At 39.6% G+C, this 14,120-nt stretch overlaps 1 protein-coding gene across 1 annotated transcript in view; it reads left to right on the top strand.

Moving 5' to 3' along the window:
- Positions 1-14,120, top strand: part of TRIP13 (thyroid hormone receptor interactor 13) — a 37,605-nt gene that overhangs the window by 11,973 nt on the left and 11,512 nt on the right. Inside the window, exons 3-9 of the mRNA XM_075271144.1 lie at positions 3,711-3,870; positions 4,869-4,998; positions 8,497-8,552; positions 8,802-8,892; positions 9,060-9,132; positions 9,702-9,765; positions 11,256-11,342. Of these exons, the coding sequence (XP_075127245.1) occupies positions 3,711-3,870; positions 4,869-4,998; positions 8,497-8,552; positions 8,802-8,892; positions 9,060-9,132; positions 9,702-9,765; positions 11,256-11,342 (661 nt within the window). The remainder of the gene's footprint in view (positions 1-3,710; positions 3,871-4,868; positions 4,999-8,496; positions 8,553-8,801; positions 8,893-9,059; positions 9,133-9,701; positions 9,766-11,255; positions 11,343-14,120) is intronic.

The raw sequence follows: 14,120 nt of genomic DNA, 5'->3' as shown, positions 1-14,120 counted from the left end.
CCATTCTAGACACAACCCATACAGAATTAATATGTGTGTGATCTCGCATAGGTTAGGGGGCATTCACACGGAGTAACGCTGGGCGTGTATTACAACCGTACATGCCGGCGTTACGGCAGACTGCCGAACACTTCCCATTCACTTCAATGGGAGCGCTCCCATTGAAGTGAATGGGAAGTGTTCGGCAGTCTGCCGTAACGCCGGCGTGTACGGCTGTGATACACGCCGGCATTACTCCGTGTGAATGACCTCTTATATGGACATAAGATAATAAATACACCACGATACAGATAAGCCGTGTGCTACAACAGCACCAATAAGCTTTAGAAAAAGAACTTTTACAGAATTTATATAATGGCAAACTTGTTCAACTATGTGATCTTTACTTTTGTTCACAGCACACAAGATGATTGTGACACTGTATCCTGGTAAAAAAAAAAAAAAAATGGTAAAGTAGGCTGGACAATGTGATATAGGTGTGCAAATCAAAATATGTGTAAAGCAAAAAGAAAATGGATGGAATCTTGATATATGCAATATAAGTCATAGAAGAATTTATTCGTGGAGCTTTGTGGTTATTGTGTGACATAAAGTATTATGTATTAGACATGGATTAGACATACAAAAAAAAAAATCTTATAGATGCTCAGGTCACAGTGACATGAAAAACATCAACTACATTGCCGAGATCAGTATAAACAGGGACATACAAGCCACAATGACATTGTGGCCATAATGTTTGGATTTACAGCGGATGTGGAACTACTACTACCAGCAGACATATTTCCCTTCTATAGTAGTTTATGAGAGGGTTGAACAAGTTTGTAAACTATGATTTGTGGTTTTGTAACATCACATATCTGAATCACTTGCGTGATATATAGCAATGCCCACATATGTGACATGATCTTTCGCACACACATACACACATGGACAAAATTGTTGGTTCCTCTCGTTTAATGAAAGAAAAACCCACAATGGTCACAGAAATAACTTGAATCTGACGAAAGTAATAATACATAAAAATTCTACAGTATGAAAATGAACAAATGAAAGTCAAACATTGCTTTTCAACCATGCTTCAACAGAATAAAACAAATAAATAAAACTCATGAAACAGGCCTGAACAGAAATGATGGTACCCCTGAAAATAATATGATGCGTCACAGGTGTCTACAGTCTACAATGTAATGAGTCAGTGGGCCTGTATATAGGGCTACAGATACTCATTGTGCTGTTAGGTGAAATGGTGTGTACCACACTGAACATGGACCAGAGGAAGTGTTTGTGATCTATGGAGTCCGTCTGCTTTCATAAGCTTACCGCTTTTCAATGCATTCGGTATTCCCTTCGGGGTTCCCATGTGGACTCCCCGAATGCAGATGTGAACCAGGCGTTAGGGATGTAAACAAATGCAGAGGGTACTATTAGCTTGCTGAGCCCCAGAAATCACTCAAAACACTGCTAAAGTTATTTGTTGGCATTTAATAATCCATTAACAGCACTAATAGACCTTTTTTAAAAAATGTTTTTGTTTTTTTTTTTGCCTGGAAAACCCCTTTAAGACTAAGGCCCCATGGGCCGTAATCACAGCGTTAAAGCATTGCGGAAGAACTGCAGTGTGAACGCATTGAGGTTCTTTCCGCAGCGCTTTTAAGAGAAAGTTCGCAGAGTTTTCCTCTGCGGACTTTCTCTTAACATTATATCTACGGGAAAGCCAACGGCGTTTCTGTAGATATAATTGACATGTTGCGATTTGCAAAGCTGCACCGACTTTGCAAATCACAGCTTGTCCGCACTGCGCACAGTGGGCATGGGATTCACATGAATCCCATCCCCTTTGCTTGCACTGTAAAAGCCGTGATTTTTCCTGCAGCGTTTCCGCCGCAGGCAAATCGCGGCGTTTACGTCTCGTGGGGCCCCGGCCTAAAGCAGGGTTAGGTTATTAAAACATATCCCAAGGAGCAGTGATCAATCCAAAAATTAAAAAGTATTCTATAACTGTAAACCTACCAAGACATGGCCTTCCACCTAAACTGACAGATTGAGCAAGGAGAGCACTGGTTAGAGAAGCAGCCAAGAGGCCCATGGTCACTATGGAGGAGCTGCAGAAATCCATAGCTCAGGTCGGAGAATCTGTCCACAGTACAACTATAAGTTGTGGACTCCACAAATCTGGCCTTTAGGGAAGAGTGGCAAGATGAAAACAATTGGTGAAAGATAGACATAGAAGAAAAGAAGTGCCATTTGCAGTTTGCTACAAGCCATAAAAGGAACACATCAAACACGTGGAAGAAGGTGCTCTGGTCAGATGAGACCAAAGTTGAACTTTTTGGCCTAAATGCAAAGCGCTATGTATGGCAGAAAATTAACACTGCTCATCACCCTGAGCACACCATCCCCACTGTCAAACATGGAGGTGGCAGCATCATGCTGTGGACAGGGAAGCTGGCCAGAGCTGATGGGAAGATGGATGGAGCTAAATACAGGGCAATCCTGGAAGAAAACCTGTTGGAGGTTACAAAAGACTTGAGATTGGGAAGGAGATTCACCTTCCAGCAAGACAATGACCCTAAATATACAGGCAGAGTTACAGTGGAATGGTTTAGATCAAAGAATATTCATGTGTTAGAATGGCCCAGTCAAAGTCCAGACCTAAATCCCCTTGAGCATTTGTGGCAAGACATGAAAATTGCTGTTCACAGACGCTCTCCTTCCAATCTGGCTGAGCCTGTGCTTTTTTCAAAGAAGAATGGGCCAAAGTCTCTAGATGCAGAAAACTGGTAGAGACATACCCCATTATTTGATTAAAATTTTGAAATCCATGTATCATTTTTCTTCCACTTTACAATTATTTTGTAATTTGTGTTTGTGTTAGTCTATCACTTAAAATCTCAATAAAATACATTTAAATTTGTGGTTGGAAAGTGACAAAATGTGAAAAAGTTCAAGGGGTGTGAATACTTATGGAAGCCACTGTATGACTTTATTAAAAGATGGCTGGACCATTGTACTGAACAGTTCATCTCATTTCTGGTGTCTCCCTGTTTCCTCATAGATTGTAAGCTTTTGCAAGCAGGGCCCTCACTCCTATTGTGTGATATGGTAATTTTTTATTTTTTTTTGTCACACTACGTTGTCGTCTAATACTGTCTGCTCATGTAACTTCTGATTTGTAAAGTGCTGAGGTATATGTTGGCTTTTAATTTCACCACTTTTGGATGTTCATTTGTTACTAATTCACGTCAGTTGGGGCAACACCGTCGCTCAGTGGTTAGCACTGCAGCCTTGCAGCACTGGAGTCCTGGGTTCGAGTTCCGCCAGGAACAACATCTGGAGTTTGTAGAATGGGAGAAAATACATACAATCATGGGAAGAACATACAAAGACATACTGATAGGAAGAAAAAAAATGTACATTGTGAGCTCTATATGGGGCTCACAATCTACATAAAAAAATAAATAAATATAATAATTCACGCCATATTGTTTTTGGAATTTCAGTATATGTGCAGGGTTTATTTCCCTCAATAAGGAAATGCAGAAGGGAGAAACACGCTTCTGTTTTGAAGTATGTCCATTTTCTGACGACACATTCCCTTTCATTTAATTTATTGTGACTGTATATTTACTATCTTTTGATCGGTTAACAGTACCTTTTGTTTGTTGCTGTGACCATTAATACATTAGTATTTTATTTTCATGCTCCAGCACTGCGAAGATTGAAGATGTGAAAGCTCATGTGATACAGTTAGTACACAGACACTGCCTTGTATTTGGAGATTACACCTGGACAGAATTTGATGACCCTTTTTTGATTAAACATGTGAACTCTGTCGCTGTAGTGGATACAGAGCTAAAGGACAGAAAGGTAAGAAAATGTTTAACCTCTTAACAAAGGTTAACACATTGAAATAGTAAGAAAAAATATTTTTTTTATTGTATATTTTTAATTCATGCTTCAAGTAAATATACTTGGCACATAACTAAGGTGTCTTAAGTGCATTTGAATCCCGTTTTTTTTCTCCCTAGCACGTAGGAATATCTTTAAAGGGGTATTCTCATGACGCTTGTTCACTAACCTGCAGGCTGTTGTGCTCTCTTCACTTCCTGCGTCTCTCGGCACATAGGTGGGCGGGGTTTCACTTGCACGGGATTGGTTGTAAATGAATTACCACAGTGTGAAGCTGATGTAGCAGAGCTGGATTTGAGTCAGCTTGCATTACATACAGAGGTATCGGACTCCCTATCTCAGCCCTTATCAGCCAAATTCAATTAAACCGACTGATAAGAAATCCCAGAGCTCTCACCTCCTCTTTCTGTGTCATTTAAGTAGCAGAGCTTCTCAAACAGCTCAGAGCTGCTCCCAGCCCCTCCCCCCCTGAGAGCAGGCAGCTACATCACTTGACAAATGAGCAGATAATCCCAAGGGTCATAGAAACGGAGTGTAAACAATGAAGTTAATAAATTAAGATAGCGGCCAAAAAAAACAGTTTTTATAAAGTAATGCATTTAGGAAAAGTCTTAAATCCACATAAACTAGCAGAATAGATAGGATCCTTGTGATGGGACAACACTTTAATGTTAGGTTTACACCTAGATCGGTATTTCATTTCTTCTGGTTGTCAGAGAACCCAAAGAACAGCAAAATAGATCTTTTCTTTGACTATAATAAGGTCCATTGGATGTCCATCTGATCTGATTTTAGACATATCTGCACTGGTGATTACCACACAGATGTGACCCTAGCTTTACATGATTGTTACAATATTCTGCAATGTTGCAGTATTTTGCACTTTTTTTTGTTGCTTTTGCTGTTTTTCGATGTGCTGTTACAGTTAATGTATTTGACTTTTTTTTGTGTTTAAGCCTATTGAGCTTACAAAGTGCAATATATGTATTCATGTATTTCAACTGAATGAAGAAGGACCAAGTACAGAGAATTTAGAAGAAGAGAATGAGGAGCTTGTGGCAGCTAACCACTGGCTCCTACCTGCTGGTGAGAATTCTTTTGATAAAATCTTGTCTTTCACTTGCATGTATCGTACAAATTGGTGACATAGGAAAATTATCATTCTCCTGGTTCTGGAGCACAGAGACAAGAATGATGTGACTAATTTTATAAAGCACGTGCCTCTTAATAAATTAGACACATCTCAATCTGGAGTGCAGGAGATCTGATGTATGAAATGCCAGCCTTGATAAATAACAGCCTTTCATGGCTAAGATGTGAATAGCCCTGTCTCTGCCTCCCTATGTTGGTTGCGAGATACGGAAAATGGCAAGCTTGGAGTGCTATTTCCACAACCCCATGAATATTCAACTGTCAACACAATGTTACACAGCACATTACAGTGATGGCATATAGCACACATCAATTATTTATGTCACTTTTGTAGATTTGGAGAAAGACAACTTGGAAATCAGAGGAATGGGAGGATCAATTGTTACTGCATGGGATTGTGCAGGCTGGAGATCGTAGCGGGTCTGAGCAGCAACAGCAGTGCTTTGGGAAACTGATATCCAACCCCCGGTGCATCAATTGCCTCATTTGCTTAAAGTGTCATAGTTGATTTTCTACAAATCTATAAATGTGACATACATGATAAACGTATGTTGTTAATCATTGTCTTTTGCTCTATAACACTGTGGAGGCAGTTGAATATGCTTGGGATAGGTGGTAGACTCCTTTTAACTTCTGTAGAGGTAAATGGGAGTAATGGAAAGAGTGTAGAACATAGAACAGTATATGCAAATATATGAAATTTTGTAATATGAAAGGACACCTTCCTTATCTTCAAGCAGCCTGTAGTTCTTCACTTTTTGAGGAGTCAATGTTCAGAGTCCTCCTCCATAACCAAAATATTAATGTATCACCATAAAATTACTTTTTTCAATCAACTTTTATGTTAAACATTTTTTAATTTATTTTTTTTGGAGGATTTTTATTTAAAAAAAAATTCTAAAAATTTTGTAGGTCTGATGCTGGGCGCTAACCCAGAGAATATGCTACATAGGTTTGAAGAAGACACAGGTCTATCAAGTTGAATTTATAACCCTACATTGTTGAGAGGAAGAGGAAGGCAAAATAAACCCTATGGGGCTCTTTCCCATAACTGAGCCAATGTGAACCCAGTCATGTCTATGGTCAATGAATTTTCAGTGTAACTACAGTAGAGACCTTTTATATACCAGATTATTTTTGAGAGGGCCCATATTGTCAGTTTTTTCTTTTATATTATTTATGTAATTGTGGAATAATTCTGGATTATTTTAATTTCCTTGGCAATTATTCCCTCTGCCTCGATCTTTGAAGCCTTTGTCTTTTATACAATCTGTTTTTCTCTTTAGAATTTTTTAATGCTGCGTCACTACCTTAGGTTGTGTTCACATGACGGAATTTGCTGCAAATTTTGCCCAGAAAAAGGACAAGGAAAAAATAAACTTTCTGCCCCAATCTTGCCATGTATCCTGCGGCTGATTCAGCCACGAAGTCCGTAGCTCAAGACTCCTAGCTGATTAGGCCCTTACATCTTGGCCATAGAAGTGGGATGCACTGCATCAGCATCTCGTCACAGGCGAAAATGCCAGCAGAGGAAAATGAAGAGGAATTTTCCACTGTGTGAACATAGTCTTATTGTTTTAGTACTTTAAAACGTTGTTGATTTTTTTTAAAAAATATTTATTTAACCCTTTCCTGACATCCGCTTTAGTGCTATATACTATGGTGCTGTCCACGCTGCTACTAGTTTGGAGTAGGTGAAGTCCCCCAAAGTAATAACTTAATTATGTTCCGTGGCCTCATCTGTTTGTCTTATTAGATTTTCTGCTTCTTCCATTATGTTTGGGTACTTATAACAAACTCGTAACAGTGTTTTATTACTCTTTATCCCTCCTCTTACTTCTACCCATAAGGATAATACATATATAAACAAAGCCGTTCTTCTTTCCTATTTGTATGCTCTTTTATAAACAAACTCCCTGTATATTTATAGCCCAATCATAGCTAGAGTCCAGCCATGTCTTACTATGTCATAGTCCTCTTCCAATACTGTCACTTCTCGTTATTTAAACTGGCATTAGTATACATACATTTTATGTGTTTATCCTCCTCCTCTCCCTAATGACTGTTCTCACCTCCCCATCGCTTCATCCCAGTTAACTTCCTTAGCTCTTGTTCTTTGTCTCGAATATCTATTACATTACATACATTATATGTCTATTATGATTCTCCCTCAAGTTCCTAGTTTAAAAACTCCACCCACCGCCTAGCCATCTTCTCCCCCAGCACCCTCCTATTGAGGTGCACCCCATCCCTAGCATAGAACCAGTTGTCGGCCCAATTCTCTAAAATCCCAAAGCCTCATAGCTGCACTAACTATTGACCAATTGCTTACCTCCTAATCTCCTGTCTGGCCTATGGTACAGGTATTATTTCAGAAAATACCAAATTTGAGGTTCCTTAAATAATTTTACTGTGCCTCTGCGCACAGTATTATCCCCCACAGTGGCCCCTGCGTACAGTGTAATGTTCCATAGTGACCACCCATAAACTATTATTGTACTCTGGTGTCTTTTCAGAAACCAGAGTATAATGCTCAGAGAAGCTGACAAACATAAAAAACAGCATTACTTATCTCTCCTGGGCTCCAACGCACTCCCTGAAAATTGCAGGGAGTCACATCAGATCTCAGGAGAGGCGAGTAACATTGTTTTTTATGTTTTCTCGCCTCCCATGGGCCCCTCTTAGATCTCGGATCCTATGGCAGACGCTACAGCTGCTACCATGGTACTTATGCTCCTGGTTACTCCTGCTCCAAGCACCCTGCAATTTACAGTTCCTTATTTTAGCAACATCCTCCTCTACACAGTGGTTCATTTGGTCTTCTTTTTCCTATATCGAAACATTATGATGGAGATCCCAAGGCTTGCTATGGATTTCTCAACCAGTGTTTCATTCACTTTGATTTACATGTGCACTAATTTACATCAGACTGGTCAAAATCATTGCCATCATTGTTTATATATTGTCAGAGGAAGTTTTCTCATGGGCATTGTGGATCTAAAGTTAACAGCTTGCAAACATTTTTGGGAACTTTCTGTACTGTTTTTTTTCCAGTTATGCCAAAGTACTCTGTGGGGCAGTGTGCTATACAGTTGCGTACACTCCACATTGTTCTCAGCTGGAGAACGCGTGAAAGTGTATCAAATAAGGCTAACCCAGTGGTTCTCATCCTGCTTTACACATACCCCAAGAGGTATATGCCACAGGTTCAGGGGGCTCCATGGTCTATGGAGAGGGAATGAGGGAGAAGTGACAAGGAGAAAAATAAAAGTAAACCCATGCGTAGGCTGATGGTTGGCGTTCAATAGAGATGGCAGCTTTTTGTGAAAAGTCAATTGAAATGACAGATATACTTTAGTGGTTAAGTAATGTTTACTGTGAGTATATACAATGTAGCACTCGTGCTTTATTCTTTGATTTTTGTCTTTTCAGCTGACTTTCATAGGCTCTGGGAAAGTTTGATATATGACAGCAAAATAAAGTCAAATGTAAGTATGCTCAATGTGGAAAGAAAAAAAATATTACGAGGGCTAAATGGTTACTTAAATTTGCATACAATTTACATCTGACTTCTCCTATTCCCTGTAACCAAATAAATAACCTTGGGAGTCTCTTGTTTCATGTAATGTAATGTGATTCACACAAGGAATAAGCGGTCTTACAGGACATATGATTCACATTCAATGTCCTACTGTATTTAATAATTGCTATATAAATGGTCATCATTTTTTCTTTAGCTTTTAGATTATGTTACAACAACGCTGCTGTTTTCTGACAAAAATGTTGATAGCAATTTGATTGCATGGAACAGAGTTGTCCTTTTGCATGGTGAGTTTTTATTGTGTTGTGTGAGTTTTCAGGTTTTTTGAACAGTTCTAAAATGGTCTCTTTAAAAATATAACCATGATACAGAAATTGGTATGATTTGGAAAACTGCTTAGAATTGTATAATCTGATTTTTGTCACATGCCCTGTTTTTACATCCCATCTATTAGGCCCACCTGGTACTGGGAAAACATCACTTTGTAAAGCATTGGCTCAGAAGCTGTCCATCAGATTGTCAAGCAGGTAGTGCTATTTATAATATAAATCTTCTCAAGCATTTGTTTTCTAATACGGCCTCACCAATAGTGGTTGAAATTCATGTCAACATTTTAACCCCTTCTGGACTGAGCCTAAAAGTGACTTTCTCCTCCTGCTGCAAGCTACAGTTTCTGCAGTGTAGTCAATGGTTTGTAAAATGGATTAGGATTAAACGCTCCTAAATAAAGAGCAAATGGTCAAGCAAGGTTTTTTTTAGCCGGACATAAAGTCCTGCATGTCCGTTTTTGTGTCCAGCTAAAAAAAACCCAAAAAACGTGTTTCTCCACGGACAGGCCGCGGGCGGACACTGGCAGTCACCTTTACAAACTTATTCAAGTGAATGGGTTTTAAAGCTGACCGCTGGGGTTCCATCCCCTGTCCAGTTTCGCCGGAGCTGAGGACGGAAACCCGGTGAAAGGGCAAATACTAGACAGGGGAGCAAGTGTGAACGAAGCATAAGTAAGACAAGAAATCTTAATGGGTGGCTGTTGACTTTTTTTCTTTAGACATTAAAATGATTATAGTGATTAACCCTGTACATTTTTATTTTCTAGATATAGATATGGTCAACTCATAGAGATTAATAGCCACAGTCTATTCTCAAAATGGTTTTCAGAGGTAAGCATATTAAATAAAGATGAAAAGTAAATGTAATTCCTTTACTATAACTGTAGTACTTGGCATGAATGGATAATTTATTGATACATTGCTTTTGTCTGCATGGGACTTGAAAAATAGTTGCAAAGGAACTGTCAATCCACATAAAGCAACACTCTTGGAACAATTTTTTATTTTTTATCCAGTTTGTAATAGACATGGAGTAAATAGTACTGTAGGTAATATTCTTACCATGCACATTCTTCCATAATTATCATGCTTGGTTCAGTTTCCCAGCAGTATCATGTGACTGTCCAAATCATGCTACCTCTTCACTTTCTGTATTAGGGGCAGTTCACACAGGAAATTTTCCTAGCTGAAAATTCGGCTTTAGCAAAATTAAGTGTATGTCCACGTGGCGGAAAATGAAGAGGAATTTTTCTTCATTTTTCTCCAAAGTCTAGCTGTGATGGGATGCTGATGTATTGCATCAGATTAGGCCTGGATGAATGGACCTTGGAGGATTTATCTTTTGTACTTGAATGACTTTTTCTCCGTCCAAACAATAAGACTTCCAGATGGACAGCAATAAATCAGTTTCATTTACCATTAAGGTCTATGAAAGACAAGCACAAACTGATTACCAAAAGATAGTAGTCTGTGTCCGTTTTGCAATCCGTTTTTCCCTCTGCACATGCTCAGAATGAAAAAAGTGGGGAGTGGTTTTGTCAATCACGGACAGTTTTTTTGACAGACACCCATTGACTATTTTGTCTGTGTAAACGTTTGGAATCTATTTTGGACCAATAAGTTTTTTTTTTTTTTTTTTTTTTAGAAACGAACGTTATTAATTGACCCACCATTAAAATTGGTGACTTTTAAAAAAAAAAATATATATATATATATATATATATATATATATATATATATATATATATATCAAATATATAATTGTGTGAACAAAAGGGGGAGGAGGGGAAAAGTCATAAAATGAAACTCTACCATACCATTCATCCACAACATGACCACTCAAAAATCCAAGCACCGCTGTAAATTGGTCCCAAAATACTATGCCATCTCTGAAAGTTGTCAGTGCAGCTGAAGGTCAGTGCATTTTAAGCTGATTGTTCATGAATCGCTACTCTTCAAATGCCTTAAAGAGGTTGTCCAGGCAAGAATCGTAGCGTATCTACTGCACGTGTTTCTGCAGTGTATGGATGGAGTTCTCTAAAATCCCATCCACTATGCAGGGACTGTAAACCGCCACATTTTTTTTCTACAATTTTTCCGCTTTGTTGGGCCCCGGCCTGAAAGAATTCTGAATAAAACTTGATCAAAAGCTGCAGGTTTGCTTGAAGTTTTTGACACTCAATGCTATATTAAGCGGCCCAAACTATTTTTAATGTAAACAAGTTGTATTATGTAGCTTTGTATGAATAATAATGTTGCTGTGAATATTTTATTTGTATAAATATTACACCTAATCACATTTATTTCACTTGTGTTTTCAGAGTGGCAAGCTAGTTACAAAGATGTTTCAGAAGATTCATGAAGTCATTGATGACAAGGATTCTCTAGTATTTGTGCTAATAGATGAGGTAAGTCATTTTTAACCTAAGGCCCCATGTGGTAATCCCGCAGCAAAAAATCGTTGTGGGAAAAACGACAGCGGCAATGCATGGTGGTTCTTCCGGCAGCTCTTTTGACAGAAAGATTGCAGAGTTTTCCTCTGCAGCTTTCTGCTTCAATTATACCTATAGGGAAAGAGCTGGTGTTTTTGTAGGTATAAGTGACGTGCTGCGATTTCCAAAACTGCAACGGTGTATCAGCAGTGCTTGTTATATGCAACATGGGGGATGCGATTTGCTAGAATCCACTTTGCTGTCACTGTAAAATTCCAGGTTTTTTCCGCCGCGTTTGCAGCCTTAAATAGATTTTTGGCTTTAAGATCTCTATGTCACAATTGTGCCTATGCCAAGCAACCGGATACCGAATGCAGCGTGCACCACTATGGGAATGGGGTAGGAAACTTTCCCTGGCGCTACCACAGTATACATATACAAAGTCACCAATAAAGTTTACATTTGTGTCCATACCTGATCTTTAACCACATGAGGACCGCCGTACGTAAATTTACGGCCTCATGTGCTGGTACCTAAAGACCGGACTATTGCCGAAATACGTCCGGCCTTTAGGTACCTTTCTGGCGGGGGGAGGGGTGCGGGGGGGACAGGGGTTAGGTGTTACTAACACCTAACCCCTTCCTCCATAACGTCCAGTCGGAACTGAGTCCGACTGGACGTGTTAACCCTTTCGATCGCGCCGTCAAACATCGCGGCGCGATCGAAAGGGATCCGCCGACAAGTTAACCAGATCGGCACCCCCCGCGGCGAGATCGGGGGGTGCCGATGTCAGTAGAAGGTAGTCTGGGGTCTGGCCAGTGACCCCAGACTACCGGAGCCCCCACATACCTGGTGATCCTGCCAGGCGGTGGAGGAAGTGAGCGATGTGTCTCACTTCCTCTGCAGCTTACAGGACACGAGCAGGCTCATGTCCTGCTCGTGTCCTGTCTGCTACTGTGTAGAATCAGCTGATGCTTTCATCAAAGCATCAACTGATTCAAGTGTCCTAAAGGGACACATGAAAAAGTTAAAAAAAAGTTAAAAAAAAAAAAATAAAGTGTATGAAAAAAGTAATAAAGTTCTAAAGTCCAAAAATCCCTTTTTTCTATACAAAATGAATTATATAAAAAAAAGCACTAAAAATTAAAAAAAGCAATGCATATTTGGTACCGCCGCGTCCGTAACAACCTGTACAATAAAACTGAAATAATATTTAATGTACACGGTGAACGTCGGAAAAAAAAACCGGAAAAAACTCGCCGGAAATAATGATTTTTTGCCATCTCATCCTACAAAATATGCTATAAAAAGTGATCAAAAAGTCATATTCACCCCACAACAGTGCCAATAAAAAGCGCACATTTTCCCGCAAAAAATAAGCCCTCAACCAACACTGTCAACCGAAAAATAAAAATGTTACGCCTCTCAGAAGATGGCGATGCAAAAATCACTGATTTATGTCCCCAAATGTGTTTTTGTTCTGCAGACTTAGTATCGCATAAAAAAATAACATAAATGAGGTATCGCCGTAACCGTACCGACCCGCAGAATAAAGGACACATGTTACTTATGCTGTACGCTGCATGGCGAAAAATTTAAAATGTAAAACTCAATGCAGGATTGATTTTTTTTTTTTTTAATCCAGCAAGAAAGAGTTAATAAAATGTAATCAGTAAGTTGTAGGCACCCAAAGATGGTGCCATTACAAAATGCATCTCATCCTGCAAACAACAAGCCCTTATATGGCCATGTCACCAGAAAAATAAAGAAAATATAGCATCTAGCAATGTCAAGGCAAAACCCCCCAAAAATCGCCAAATTATTAGAACACAACTGGCTGCGGCAGATAGGGAATATATAAGCTGTGCGAGCGAATATCAGGGGACACCTCAGATTTACAGCTTATGAGCGAAAAAACACCAGAAGTGACCCCCAAAGTGACCCCCAGAGTGACTCCCCCAATCATAGGAGCTACTGGGACATAGTAGGGAATTTGGTGTCTGCAATGTTCTCCGCACAGCTTATATATTCCCTCTTCGCCATCCGCTGTGCAGTCACGTCCGGATACTAATACTCACTACACCCCCTGATAAATTCTTTGAGGGGTGCATTTTTCAAAATGGGGTCACTCCTTTGGGGAATCCACTTTTCTGGTACCTTACAGGCTCTACAAACATGACATGGCATCCAGATACCAAACATCAAAATCTGTACTCCAAAAGCCGCATCGCGCTCCTTCGCTTCTGCGCCCTGCTGTGCGCCCAAACTGCAGTTTATGACACATGTATGACACTGGTGTACCCGTTATATCGGACGTAATGTCATATGTGAGTATAAACTGATATTAGGGCACAGCTGGACGCAAAAGGGAAGAAGGGTTATTGGGTTTTTGGAGCACAGACGGTTTGGTTTTTGGATGCCATGACACTTTTGTAGATCTGAAACGCCAGTAAAGTGGAATCCCCTGATATGAGACCTTATTTTGGAAACTACACCCCTGAAGGATTTCTCCAGGGGTACAGAGAGCATTTTTAACCCCCAAGTGTTGCTATAACTTATTATCCATAAATGAATACGAAGCTGATTGTGAAAGGTGAAAATGACCATTTTTCCAGGAATACGTCATTTCAGTGCGTAATATGTTGTGCCCGCCTTGTATCAGAGATGAACGCTCTAAAAGCTGTTGTGCCCGGGATACCCGCTTACCAGTTTTTGGAGTGTCTCTGCTGACATAAGTTGGGCACAACATATCGG

The sequence above is a fragment of the Leptodactylus fuscus genome, chromosome 4 (genome assembly GCF_031893055.1).
Source record: "Leptodactylus fuscus isolate aLepFus1 chromosome 4, aLepFus1.hap2, whole genome shotgun sequence".
In the NCBI taxonomy this organism is placed as follows: Eukaryota; Metazoa; Chordata; class Amphibia; order Anura; family Leptodactylidae; genus Leptodactylus; species Leptodactylus fuscus.
This window is presented reverse-complemented; position numbering and strand designations above follow the sequence as displayed.